Below are 14,204 nucleotides of genomic sequence, written 5' to 3'. Positions count from 1 at the left end.
AGTTTTGAGTAACTTCCTCAAAGTTGGCATCAACCCGGTGAATGAAGCCAGCAACCTGGGAGTGGGCTCCAGATGAACCCCCACCCCCGTCTCTTTCCGGCCCCCTGCCCAATGCATTAGCAACAGTAATTGCTCAGACACCAGGTGTGTAGCTGTTTCGCAGCTCGGTTGGTCTGCCCCCTTCGCTCTGCCAAGAAAGCCGGGCACAGCTGCCTCGCCCGGAGAGAAAGCGCTGTGAGATTCATTTAGCGTCGTTTCCTCCCTGGTCTGCAGATGCAGTAAAAAATGCACGAAGGAAAGCGCTTTGCAGAGCTCGGACGGCCTGTTTGTCTCCTTGGCAGTGGCTGGCAGGTCAGGGCTGGGCCCTCTGCCTTACCTGGATGACGACATCCCCCTGCTGAACGTGGAGGAGGAGCCAGGTAAGTCACAGGTAGTGGGTCGCAAACACAGCTGCCCACACACACAATCAGTACATACTTGGCCAGATATCTGTGTCTCCTTCCTAGAGAAATTGGAAGGGTTTCCGTTCAATTGATCAGCATATAGCGGGAAGGGACCTTGGAGGTCCTGTAGCTCAACCCCCTGCTCAAGCAGGAGACCCTCTACCGTTTCAGATAGTTGGTTGTCTAATCTCTTCTTAAAAACCTCCAGTGATGAAGCACCTACAATTTCTGGAGGCAAGCTGTTTGGTTGATTGTCCTCATAAGGAAGTTTCTCCGTAATTCCTTGATTAATTCCCACTCATCATCTTGACTTCTGGTGCTTTGGAAAATAATTTGACATCCTCTTCTTTGTGGCAGCACCTCAAATACTAAAACACTGCTTTCATCTCTCCCCCAATCCTCCTTTTCTCTAGATTGGCCATACCCAATTCCTGCAACCGTTCTTCGTGTGTTTTAGCCTCCGGGCCTTTCATCATCTTAGTGGCTCTTCTCTGCACCTTTTCCCAAAGTCTCAAAATATTTTTGGTACTGTGGTGACCAATATTGGATGCAGTGTTCCAGGGGTGGCCTTACTAAGGATTTCTAGAGCGATGCTAATACTTCATATGATTTCGATTCTACGCCTCCAATTGTATTCGCTTTTTTGGCTGTCACCGCACACGGCTGACTCATGTTTAAGTGATGGTTAATTAGGTTATTGTGTAATAACCTGTGTACCTTAATTAATTGGGTAATAATAACTAAGTTATTGTGGAACGCCCCGTGGCCCCCCCCCCCCCATTCGTCCCTTTGCCCAAAATGTTTCTCACCTGTCTTTGCAAAGTAAGGCTAGGTGGACTTTTGGTCTTGACTGAAGTGGTCCAATTGGTTTGGATCAGAGATTGGAGTTTCAGAACCTTGGAGAGCATCACAATGGCTATGAGATCAGAGCAATTCTTCTAGAATTCACCCCTTCCATGAAAAATGGAATTCAGGCCATTATTGGCTCTGATGAACTCATACTAGCGACTATATCCTTTGGAATAAATATTGATTTTTAAAAATTGGACTACCATTTTTTGAGTATAAGACGCACTCTCCCCCCCCCCCCTTAAAGAGGGTGAAAATCTGGGTGCATCTTATACACTGAATGTAGCCCTGCCCAACCGCCAGCCCTCACCCTTTGGCCTCTGCCTCCCAGCAATTTGCCTCCTTGCAGCAAACAAACCGCCTGTTCCAGTTTCAGCACAGCCTGATTAGCACAAGCAGCTAATGGTCGGTTGGACCGGCCTCCCGACCATCAGCTGTTTCAGGCTGCAGGAATTGCCATTGCCTATTGCCGCCTCTGCATGACCCATTTTCTGCCTCCGTACCCCATTTTTGGCCTCTGCGCGCCCCATTTTTGGCCTCTGCACGCCCCATTTTCCACCTATTATGATCTCTGCTGCCCAGAATGGGCAAAAAATGAGGTGCACAGAGGCCGAAGATGGGACGTGCAGAGGCTGAAAACGAGATGCGGAGGCAGAAAATGGGGCATGCAGAGGCAGCAATAGGCTATGGCAATCCCTGAAGCCTGAAACAGCTGATCGTGGGGAGGCCGACAATCAGCTGCTTGTGCTAATCAGGCTGGGCTGAAACGGAAATGGGCTGTTTTCTGTTTGCTGCAAGGAGGCAAATTGCTGGGAGGCAGATTTTTTCTTTCTTGTTTTCCTTCCCAAATGCTCGGTGCGCCTTATACTTTGAAGCATCTTATACTCTGAAAAATACGGTACTTTGCTTAGTTCAGTACCTAAAGGGCTTTGGCCTGGTCTGTGGCCAGTGTTTGTATCATGTCCTTCAATGCATTCTCCCCTTCTCTTTTCTGGCCAGTTGCTCTAGAAATGGGGGACGTCCCCTTGGTATCTGTATTGCCCGAAAACCACCATCTCACTACCAACAATGACAGCCCAGGACACCTGATCACTCACCTCCAGAAGCTCCTCCAGTGCTGGGCGCTGTGGTCGGCAGTCAAAAACAAGTGGGTGATCGTTGGTAAGTCGCTTGCACCTAAGCACCTCCTTGATTTCAAAAGAAGCTTATGGAGGCCTACCACAAGAGTATCATCTCACGCAGGGTCTCTGCCTGCCCCGTGTTTCTCCTTCCAGGGCTCTTTGTCTTGGTTCTCATCCTTTCCATCTTCTTCGCCAGCCGCCTTCGCCCAGCTAGCCGTGCCCCTCTCCTCTTCAGGCCCGATACCAACATCCAGGTGTTGATGGACCTCAAGTACAACTTGAGTGCCGAGGGCATCTCTTGTGTCACCTGCTCAGGTGAGTTCGATGGAGCCCATGAGTCACCATGGCAGGACAGGGCATGGGAGTGTCAGTGACCTCCATGTTGTGTTCAGGTTAATCCATGTATTCTTCCAGGATGTTTCAACCTGATTTCTAGGCATGTTGGAAGGCAGGAGGAATCTTCTCATCCAAGGGAAGTCTTTAGTTCTAGGACAGTACCCTTCCTCTCCCCTTAGGAACAGGGGTGTCCAATCTTTGCAACTTTAAGACTTGTGGGCTTCAACTCCCAGAATTCCCTGGTCTTAAAGTCGCCAAGGTTAAGACAGTCCTGGTTTAGAAGGTCCCCATTCAGTTCACTTCTACCGGTCAGGACCCTGGACAGCTACCTTTCCCTAGATAGCCGGATCAGTATAAGACGTGGTGGCTCAGTGGCTAAGACGCTGAGCTTGTCAATCAAAAAGGTCGGCAGTTCGGCGGTTCAAATCCCTAGCGCCGCGTAACAGAGTGAGCTCCCGTGACTTGTCCCAGCTTCTACCAATCTAGCCGTTCGAAAGCATGTAAAAAATGCAAGTAGAAAAATAAGAACCACCTTTGGTGGGAAGGTTCCATGCGCCTTCGGCATTGAGTCATGCCGGCCACATGACCATGGAGATGTCTTTGGACAGTGGCTTCAAAGCTGTTTCGGCTTTGAAACAGAGATGAGCACACCCCCCTAGAGTCGGGAACGAGCGAGGGGAACCTTTACCTTTTATAAAAGGATTCGTCTTCTGAACACAAGATCATCTAAACTCGTATTTCCTGTGCTCACGAAGGAGGTTTGATCCTACTCATAACTAAATAGGGTTGGATCAATTAATATTGGAAACCCAGGAGAACAGCTGCTGATCGCATTAAGAATTTCAGGCCAGAAGAGGCAGCCGTGATTCAATAATCAAAGAACAGGTTGTGTTCCCAGATCTAATTAGTCTTTAACTGTATCAGAAGAACACAAGAATTTCATCTTACCAGGCAGGCAGGCAGGATGGTTGGCTCTCTTCAATTTATCCCAATAACTCTACGTTCAGAACTTAGAAGGACATTCCAATTGCCAGCCTAGACTATGACAGAATAGGATTCTTTATTGGCCAAGTGTGATTAGCCACACAAGGAATTGGTCATAGTCATCATAAATATTTAATTTTAATTTAATTTTATTAAATTTATAGACCGCCCCCTCTCCCCGAAGGGACTCGGGGCGGTGTACAGGCACATTAAAAACCATATACAAAGAATAAATACACTTAAAATCGAATTAAACCTAAGGCTGTACAGAGTAATAAAAATTAAAAATCGACTTAAAACCAACCCCTAAAAATTTAAAAGTACAGAATTGAGGGACTAAACTGGGATTAGGCCAGGCCAGCTAAACCAAACAGGTGGGTTTTAAGCTTCTTGCGGAAGGAGCGGAGATCGGTAGTTGTTCTGATGTCCGGGGGGGGTCATTCCAGAGGGTCGGGGCCATCACAGAGAAGGCCCTACTCCTGGGCGCCGCCCGCTGGCACTGCCTCGTGGACGGTACCCGGAGGAGTCCCTCTCTGTGAGAGCGGATCGGCCGAAGGGATGTATGGGGCATGATACGATCCCGCAAGTACCTAGGTCCTGTGCCATGGAGCGCTTTAAAGATGATAATCAACACCTTGAAACGCACCTGAAAAGCCACAGGTAGCCAGTGCAGCCCGCGCAGGAGAGGTGTTACGTGGGAGTATCTAGAGACTCCCACAATTGCCCGCGCGGCCGCATTCTGGACCAACTGCAACCTTCGGACGCATCTCAAGGGGAGCCCCATTTGTCATGATAAGATACAACACTCAGTAATAGTCACGGGTTACTAATAAGCAATCAAATCATACTAGGAAACAAATAAAACAATATAAATCATAGAGATACAAGCAACAAGGTTATAGTCGTAAGTGGGAAGACATAGGTAATATAGATAGGGAAGAGAATAATCATAATAATAATACAGTCTTCGTAAATTATTTGACAATGTTGTGGGAATTAGTTGTTAAGCAGAGGGATGGCAAAAACTGGGGTGTGCAGTGCTCTATAATGTCATTTTGAGGGTAGACGTTGAAACAATTTATGTCCCGGATGTGAGGGGTGTGTAGATATTTTTACTCTCTTTTTGACTAACTGAAAGCCATGCTATTTTAACTTTTGGGGTCCATTCTCATTGGTTAGACTTGTCCTTTGGGAATTTCTACCCCTGAAATCAATTGTTCTAGCTGTTTGAGACCCTGCACAGTAACTCTGCCTAAGGGGCTCTTGGGAATGCAAAAACGGCTGTCCCTTGAATGAGTTACACAGCAGGAGGACCCCCCCCCATTTGAAAATGCCCCCCTTCCCGGTGCTGCTGTTCTGACCTAGGCTTCCCCAAAAAGCACGAGGCAGAGTCCGGGTCCCGACAAAACCCCTTTTATTCCTCTCCTTCACATTCAGCAAAGTCCAAGCAAACAGTCTTTCAAAGGTGCATTTATGACCACAGACCTTATCTGTCTTGGAAAGCTGCCATGTAAATATTTTCCCAAATGAGGTGCTGTGCAAGGAAAGACTGGGCACAGAGTCTCTGAGATTCAGGGACAGATCTTCACACTCCTGAAACGAATCTAAAGACCGAACGAATTGTTTCCTGCAAAAGCCCCCTCCCCTTTCGCTCCTCTTTTATTTCCTATGGGAGGGGGCAGTCACCATCCATCTGACACTTTACTCCCAAGTTGACCCTGATTTCTGAGCTGTTCTTTTCTTCTGGCAGCTCTGCGCATGCGCACACTGGGAACAGGCTCCAGCTGTTCCTCTGCCTCACTGCTGTCTAGCTTCCGAGGCACCTGATCACTGACAGATGGCCTTGGCCCCGTCTGTGCCTCCGACACAGAGCCCTCGTCAGAGCCTTCCCCAGACTCCAGGACTGGCCCATGCTCCTCCCCAACTTCCTCACTGCCCGACTCTGCTGCCAACTCCGCTGGCCACAACAGCTACCGCCCTTGACGGGCGAGGCTCTTTTGTCCCTGACTAACCTTGTGCGACAGGCTTGTTTCAGGAAAAACCCCGTAATCTTCAGAATAACATCCGCACTTCTCTGGAGAAGAAGAAGAGGGGGTCGGGGCCCCCAGGAAGCGGGCGAGGGAGCCCCCTGGATGACAGAAGTCTGCAAGGTGAGCTTCATCCTTCTCTCGAGATCTTTCGACAGGCGTCTCTCCATGCACGGCTGGCTCCCCCCGTTAGGCCTTGAGGAATCTAATCGGAATCATTGATTCGATCGGGGAGAGGAAAAAAGTCATGTTTGAGTTGCCTTGATTTGATTCAGATTTGAAAACCGGTCTGAAAAAGGCCATTTCCATACAGGCACAGAGCCAGCGGCATCTGAATCAGATGGGATCCGGTATCGCCAATTCAATACCCATTTTGGATGTCGGCACGGCCTGCATTTGGTCTCACCCCTGAATCTAGGCCCATGATGGCGAACCTGTGGCACACACGCCATAGGTGGCACCGAGAGCCCTCTCTCTGGGCACGCCCACCGTTGCCATCTGCTCTTCTGGTTTCCAGCTGGTCTTTGCAGGCGCTAGAAAACAGACTGAAAAATGACCCCGAAACAGGCCCATAGATTTCCACTGCTCTCCTCTCCTCTGCCTTTTATCCCCAGAGCTAGGGTGGGGCTTCGCTAGCAGCGGTGGCTCTTCCGTCCCAAGGACCGTCCCATAGATTTCCACTGCTCTCCTCTCCTCTGCCTTTTATCCCCCGAGCTAGGGTGGGGCTTCGCTAGCAGCAGTGGCTCTTCCATCCCAAGGACCGGCCCATAGATTTCCATTGCTCTCCTCTCCTCTGCCTTCTGTGCATCTGTGCTTCAGGCACTGGACCCAGCTGTTCCTCCTCTTCCTCATCAGCCACCTCCAGACCTGGGGGCTGTTGACTCTCCATCTGAGGGCTGACGGACGGCCCAGGCTCCGCCTCCGTCTCTCTCTCTCTCTCTCTGCCAGCTCCATTCCCTCTTCCTCCTCGAAGCTCTCAGGTTGCTTTGATGCTGACCCTGACTCCCACGCCGCCTCCTCCTCCTCCTGATTCTGTTGCTGAAGGGGCCGGCGGCCGACAGGCCACAACAGGCGATCTGACGACTGTCCTGTCTCCTCCAGATCCCCAGGGAACAGTCTACATCTTCAGATCCAAGGGCAGCAGCCGGCCGGTGATCTACAGGTTTTCTCTCAACGCTACTGTGCCGGCACCCTGGCAGACGGTGCCCGCAAAAGATGGAGAAGTGCCATCCTTCCAGGTAAGCCCCGACAGGCGAGGAGGACGCAGAGGTGACTCCTTTGTCAGGGAAGACCATAAATCAGCACAGAGGGGCAACTGGGCAGCTTAGGCCCCTTCAGTAACGCATTGTGCAGCTTTTGCGTAGGTGGCATTGCCCAGAATGCCTTCTTTTGAGAGGCTTAGACTAGATCAGTCTCCACCGAATCTAGATCAGCGGTCCCCAACCTTTGTGGATTGACAGCTCGATGGAGGGGCGGGAGAGGGGGACTGGCCTGTGTGAGCAGCGGGCTAGTGTTGGCGCACATGCGCAGTTCAGCTTGCGCAAGCGGCGGGCGCGTTAAGCTGCCGGCTGCGCCAGTCCCATAGCCCGGTTGGAAATAGGCTATGGTCCGGTACTGGACCGCTAACCGGGAGTTGGGGACCTGTGGTCTAGATCATTGCTGGACTGCGGGGCTGCTCATCCTCCCTGATGGTTGTGGGCAGAGGAACTTGTAGTCCAAAGTACTCTTTCATAGCTGCTCTTGGAGTTGCTGCGATAGGCGCCAACTCCGTGTTCCTTGCTTGCCCCTTGGCTGAGCCAAAGAGAGAGGGGCGTGCCACCCTGAAGTTGTCTTTTATGCCCTGTTTGCCCCCTCCCCCCCTCCCGCCGGCCTCTAGAGACCTATAGTGAAGTGTTGTGTTTTCATTAATCCATGCTTAGGTGTATAAAGTTCCTTACGGTAACTTCACCAAGAGGCTGACCGCTTGTATGTCCACAGTAGGGCATGTCCAACCAGGGGCCAGCAAGAAGTGGATGATGACCAGCTTATCATGCGACACGAAGAGAGGGTGGAAGTCCGACTTCAGCTTCTACGTGGCCACCCAGGAGCAACAGCGCACACGGTAATGCTGAGCGGGTGGGACAGACGGTAATGTTGGAGAGCACTAGGTTGGGGATAGGTTGGGGATAGGTGTGTGTTTGTGTGTTCTGGGCTGGTTGTCACACCAGTGGGTTTCTTCTCCTTTCTGTGGTGGCTCGGTATTGCTTTCTAACTCTGCTCACTGCTGGCAGTTCAATTCTGACTCAAATTTGACTCAGCCTTCCATCCTTCCGAGGTGGGTCAAATGAGGACCCAGATTGTTGGGGGCAAGAGGCTGACTCTGTAAACCGCTTAGAGAGGGCTGTAAAGGCACTGTGAAGTGGTATATAAGTCTATGGGCCCTCCCTCCCTCCCTCCCTCCCTCCCTCCCTCCCTCCCTTCCTTCCTTCCTTCCTTCCTTCCTTTGCAATGAGTTGTCTGTACTCAATTTTCTTTCTTTCCTTCCTTTCTTCCTTCCTCCCTCCCTCCCTCCCTCCCTCCCTTCCTTCCTTCCGGTTAGAATGCCATGTTGCAGACTAACTCTGCCCACTGCCAGCAGTTCGATCCTGACTGACTAGCTCAAGATCAACTCAGCCTTCCATCCTTCCGAGCTGGGTCAAATGAGGACCCAGATTGTTGGGGGTCAAGAGGCTGACTCTGTAACCCGCTTAGAGAGGGCTGTGAAGCAACATGAAGCGATATATAAGTCTAAGTGCTAGTGCTACCTCCCACCCTTCCCTCCCTCCCCAATGGTTAGAATGCCGTATTGCAGGCTGACTCTGCCCACTGCCGGCGGTTCGATTCTGACCGGCTCAAGGTTCACTTAGCCTTCCATCCTTCTGAGGTTGGTAAAATGAAGACTTAGATGGTTGGGGGAAAGAGGCTGACTCTTGTAACCCGCTTAGAGAGGGCCGTGAGGCAACATGAAGCGGTATATAAGTCTAAGTGCTATTGCTTTTCCCCAGGAAGCTGTATTTCGCCCAGTCACATAAGCCTCCGTACCACAGCCGAGTCTGCCTGGCGCCCCCAGGCTGCCTCCTCAGCTCCAGTCCAGATGGACCCAACAAAGGATACCTCTTCGTGCCAAGCGAGAGAGGTGAGCCACCCGTGAAGTGGGTGCGAGGGGAGTGTCTTCTCTTCATTGTTGCATACTTGCAGTTTGTTGTGGTCCTGGGAGAGGAAGCAGAGGGAGGAGGCTCAAGGCAGCTCCCGTGGGAGGGAGGGGACTTCCGGCAGCCCCCTTACTCTGCCCACCGTGGAGGGTTGTTGTGAGGATCAACTTAGGGAAGAATGGCCACAGACGTGATCATAATACAGGTAGTCCTCGACTTACGGCGCCTAGGAGTAGAGCCTTCTCTGTGATGGGCCCAACCCTCTGGAATGACCTCCCCCCCAATATTAGAACTACTACTGACTTCCGCTCCTTCCGACAAAAACTTAAGACTCACCTGTTCCAATTAGCCGGCCTGGCCCATCTATAGTTCCATTTTACCTCCTGGTGGATATTTTATCTGGGATAGTTTTTAAGGGTTAATGTATTTTAAATTTTTAAAATTCTAATTTAACTTAAACTAAATTTGTACGGTGAACTATTGTTACCTCCTCCAGCTCTATATTTATTCTATATTTATACTATGTATATTTATTGTTCTATTGTTTTAATATGACTGTACACCGCCCCGAGTCTCTTCTGAGAGAAGGGCGGTCTAGAAATTGAATAAAGTTAAGTTAAGTTAAGTTACAACCACGGATGAGCCCAATTCCCCAACAACTCCAGTTTAAAGACGGGGGTCTTTAAATTTGTCCTCTTGCCCTGTCCTACTTTGGATGGAGTGAGGGTGAACCTTTTTGGCACTGAGTGCCTAACCTGGAACATGCATGCTCACTGGCTGGCATGCGCATTCCTGTTTTTGGGGTGTTTGGGGGGCCGTTTTGAGGCCATTTGGGGGCCATTTTCAGGCTGTTTTTCCAGCTGTTTGTAGGCCGTTTGTCAGACAAAAACAAATGTTTTTCAGGCCAAAAAACCCACATTTTGGGGGGGCCAAAGAAAACACCCATAAATGTCCAAAAACGACCTAAAATGACCCACAAACAGGTCCCAAATGGTGGGAGAACAAATTATGTTTAAACCAGAAACTTTTCTCCAAGGCATAATACCGGAGGGGTTTAAGAAAGATACACTTTATTTAATTATACATATACTGACTGCAGCGCGCATAACCTATGCACAGCATTGGAAAAAAGAAAATACACCATCAGAGCTAGATACAATCAGAAAAGTGTTGGCCTGTGCAGAAGCAGATAGGCTCACTCTTGAACTTAAAAATAAAGGGGAATCAGAATATCTTGAAGTATGGAACAGTTTTTATGATTGGTGTAAGACAAGATGACAAGACTGGAACAAATGTATATATTGTGATTGAACAGAAGGACAGACAATGTATTAAGTAGATTAATTGGTTTTTTTTTTATTAAATGTTTATTTATTTTTCTTTTAAAAAGACAAAACAACACATACAGCACAAGAGCAGGGAAGTAAAAAAAACCACACAATTTCATCAAGTATGTTGTTTGGTTACAAGTTTTTGTGCGGTGGTTTTTACAATTAAGGATACGGTCACTAATTATCCATTAAACATAGTTAAATATTTCATTGAGCATTGTATGTTCAAATTGCCATTAGTGTTCTTTCTTTTGCGACAACCCTTGTTTCTTTACCTCTATAATTATATACTAGGTAACAATAAGTCTTTATAAAATTATATCACCATTCTCTCAAAGATAAAAATAAAGATTAAGTCAAAGAAAAAAAGAAACTCATTACTTCATATAAGACATTTCTACTTTCCATTAGCCTTAGAATTTCCAATCATCCTCAACTCCAAATTTAATTTTCCATTATTATTTGTCAATCCATGTAGTCATTAAAAGTAGATTAATTGTTAATGATTGAAACTAGCTGTATATAATGTGAATGTATGGTCACTCCGACTCCGGTATTGCATTGTTTTAAATGTAAAAATAATAAAAATATATATTTTTTAAAAACACGTTTTTCAGGCCAAAAAACCACACCTTTTTGGGGTCAAAGAAAACACCCATAAATGTCCCAAAGCGACGTAAAATGACTCACAAACAGGTCTGAAAATGACCCAAAACCCAGCCTGAAAATGGTCTAATGGCTCAGACATGGCCCTGAAAATGGCATGTTTTGGGGCCATTTTCAAGTCATTTCCCATTGCTCCGGTGCCAGCAAATACGAGGGGAAACCGGAAGAGCACCTGGGGATGGTGTGTGTGCCCAAAGGGAGGGCTCTGCGTTCCACCTTTGGCAGCGTGCCATAGGCTCGCCATCACAGGATTAGAGCCTCAACGTCATCACCCTAACGGCTGCGCCCCTTCCTTGCTCCCTCCTCTCTCCTTCTCCAGCCTCTTCCAGGTCAAGGTTCTCCATCACGTCAGGATTCAACCCCTGCAGGAACGGTAACTGCGGGAAGCCTGCCGTGCGTCCTCTGGTGGACACAGGCGCCATGGTCTTCGTGGTGTTTGGGATCCTTGGGGTCAACCGTACCCACCATGCCGACAACCACGTCATTGGAGACATGGTGCGTGTCCTTTCCTGGGGTCTGGAGGGGCTGGAGGAGCCGTCCCAGGTCGGATCTCGCTTACATGTCCTCTTCGCCGCTTGTATCTCCTTTGGAAAGGGTAGCGTCATCTACGACAGCAGCTTCGACCTGTTCAAAGAAATCGGCAACCTGTGCCGGATCTGTAAGGCCATCGCCAGCAACGCCGAATTGGTCAAGCCAGGAGGAGCCCAGTGCCTCCCTTCAGGTATCTTCCCCTTCCCGTTTTCAGCAGGGGTTAAATCCAGCAGGTCCTGACAGGTTCTGGAGAAGCGGCAGTGAAAATAGTACCGGAACCGGAAAATACTACCTCTGACTGGCTCTGCCCCCATCTATTCTCCCGAGTACCAGCTGATTGGGAGGGAATGGGGATTTTGCAGTATCCTTCCCCTGGAGTGGAGAGGGAATGAGGATTTTGCAGTATCCTTCCCCTGGAGTGGGGGAGGGAATGGGGATTTTGCAGTATCCTTCCCCTGGAGTGGAGAGGGAATGGGGATTTTGCAGTATCCTTCCCCTGGAGTGGAGAGGGAATGGGGATTTTGCAGTATCCTTCCCCTGGAGTGGGGGAGGGAATGGAGATTTTGCAGTATCCTTCCCCTGGAGTGGGGAGGGAATGGGGATTTTGCAGGATCCTTTCCCTGGAGTGGAGAGGGAATGGGGATTTTGCAGTATCCTTCCCCTGGAGTGGGGAGGGAATGGGGATTTTGCAGTATCCTTCCCCTGGACTGGGGAGGGAATGGAGATTTTGCAGTAACCTTCCCCCAGGAGTGGGGAGGGAATGGAGATTTTGCAGTATCCTTCCCCTGGAGTGGGGAGGGAATGGGGATTTTGCACGATCCTTTCCCTGGAGTGGAGAGGGAATGGGGATTTTGCAGTATCCTTCCCCTGGAGTGGGGAGGGAATGGGGATTTTGCAGTATCCTTCCCCTGGAGTGGGGAAAAAATTGGGATTTTGCAGTATCCTTCCCCTGGAGTGAGGAGGGAATGGAGATTTTGCAGTATCCTTCCCCTGGAGTGGGGAGGGAATGGAGATTTTGCAGTATCCTTCCCCTGGAGTGGGGAGGGAATGGGGATTTTGCAGTATCCTTCCCCTGGAGTTGGGAGGGAATGGAGATTTTGCAGTATCCTTCCCCTGGAGTGGGGAGGGAATGGGGATTTTGCAGTATCCTTCCCCTGGAGTGGGGAGGGAATGGAGATTTTGCAGTATCCTTCCCCTGGAGTGGGGAGGGAATGGGGATTTTGCAGTATCCTTCCCCTGGAGTGAGGAGGGAATGGATATTTTGCAGTATCCTTCCCCTGGAGTGGGGAGGGAATGGGGATTTTGCAGGATCCTTTCCCTGGAGTGGAGAGGGAATGGGGATTTTGCAGTATCCTTCCCCTGGAGTGGGGAGGGAATGGGGATTTTGCAGTATCCTTCCCCTGGAGTGGGGAAAAATTGGGATTTTGCAGTATCCTTCCCCTGGAGTGAGGAGGGAATAGAGATTTTGCAGTATCCTTCCCCTGGAGTGGGGAGGGAATGGAGATTTTGCAGTATCCTTCCCCTGGAGTGGGGAGGGAATGGGGATTTTGCAGGATCCTTCCCCTGGAGTCAGGAGGGAATGGATATTTTGCAGTATCCTTCCCCTGGAGTGGGGAGGGAATGGGGATTTTGCAGTATCCTTCCCCTGGAGTTGGGAGGGAATGGAGATTTTGCAGTATCCTTCCCCTGGAGTGGGGAGGGAATGGGGATTTTGCAGTATCCTTCCCCTGGAGTGAGGAGGGAATGGATATTTTGCAGTATCCTTCCCCTGGAGTGGGGAGGGAATGGGGATTTTGCAGTATCCTTCCCCTGGAGTGGGGAGGGAATGGAGATTTTGCAGTATCCTTCCCCTGGAGTGGGGAGGGAATGGAGATTTTGCAGTATCCTTCCCCTGGAGTGGGGAGGGAATGGAGATTTTGCAGTATCCTTCCCCTGGAGTGGGGAGGGAATGGGGATTTTGCAGTATCCTTCCCCTGGAGTGGGGAGGGAATGGAGATTTTGCAGTATCCTTCCCCTGGAGTGGGGAGGGAATGGATATTTTGCAGTATCCTTCCCCTGGAGTGGGGAGGGAATGGGGATTTTGCAGTATCCTTCCCCTGGAGTGGGGAGGGAATGGGGATTTTGCAGTATCCTTCCCCTGCCACGCCCACCAATTCTGCCCTTCAGGTTGTCTGAAATGATAGAAAGAGGGGTGTTTTTTACGAAGTTGGTCGACCTAAAAGGTGGAGGTGGTTGAGTGATATAGCCAAGGTGTGTGGGGGGGGGGAGAGGCGTTCATGGCAATCCAGTGGAGATCTTTTCTCACCTGGAGGGGCTGCCGGTGTGGCAATTCTTTAGCCAGAGAAAAAAGAAGGAAAAATTTAGCAGCTTGTGCATCGTACCTATTGCTGTTGTGAGACCTCAGCAGGAAAGGTGTCCGTACAAATCTTAAAGGTAAAGGTAAAGATTTCCCCTCGCACATATGTGCTAGGCGTTCCCGACTCTAGGGGGCGGTGTTCATCTCCCTTTCAAAGCCGAAGAGCCAGCACTCTCCGAAGACGTCTCCGTGGTCATGTGGCCGGCGTGGCTCAACGCCGAAGGAACACGAAACACTGTTCCCTTCCCACCAAAGGTGGCTCCTATTTTTTCTCCTTGCATTTTTCGAACTGCTAGGTTGGCAGAAGCTGGAACAAGTCATGGGAGCTCACTCCGTTACGTGGCGCTAGGGATTTGAACCCCTGAAGTGCCTCTGAGCAACAAGCTCAGC

General features: G+C 49.8%; 1 protein-coding gene across 3 annotated transcripts in view; it reads left to right on the top strand.

Moving 5' to 3' along the window:
- Positions 1-14,204, top strand: part of DISP3 (dispatched RND transporter family member 3) — a 72,776-nt gene that overhangs the window by 31,900 nt on the left and 26,672 nt on the right. For all 3 annotated transcript variants that reach the window (XM_081955264.1, XM_081955263.1, XM_081955265.1), the window contains exons 8-16: positions 274-419; positions 2,292-2,453; positions 2,567-2,728; positions 5,758-5,883; positions 6,862-6,998; positions 7,680-7,861; positions 8,784-8,914; positions 11,247-11,422; positions 11,522-11,648. In XM_081955264.1, the coding sequence (XP_081811390.1) occupies positions 274-419; positions 2,292-2,453; positions 2,567-2,728; positions 5,758-5,883; positions 6,862-6,998; positions 7,680-7,861; positions 8,784-8,914; positions 11,247-11,422; positions 11,522-11,648 (1,349 nt within the window). The remainder of the gene's footprint in view (positions 1-273; positions 420-2,291; positions 2,454-2,566; positions 2,729-5,757; positions 5,884-6,861; positions 6,999-7,679; positions 7,862-8,783; positions 8,915-11,246; positions 11,423-11,521; positions 11,649-14,204) is intronic.

Source organism: Natrix helvetica (genome assembly GCF_964273705.1).
Source record: "Natrix helvetica genome assembly, chromosome: 5".
Classification (NCBI taxonomy): Eukaryota; Metazoa; Chordata; class Lepidosauria; order Squamata; family Natricidae; genus Natrix; species Natrix helvetica.
This window is presented reverse-complemented; position numbering and strand designations above follow the sequence as displayed.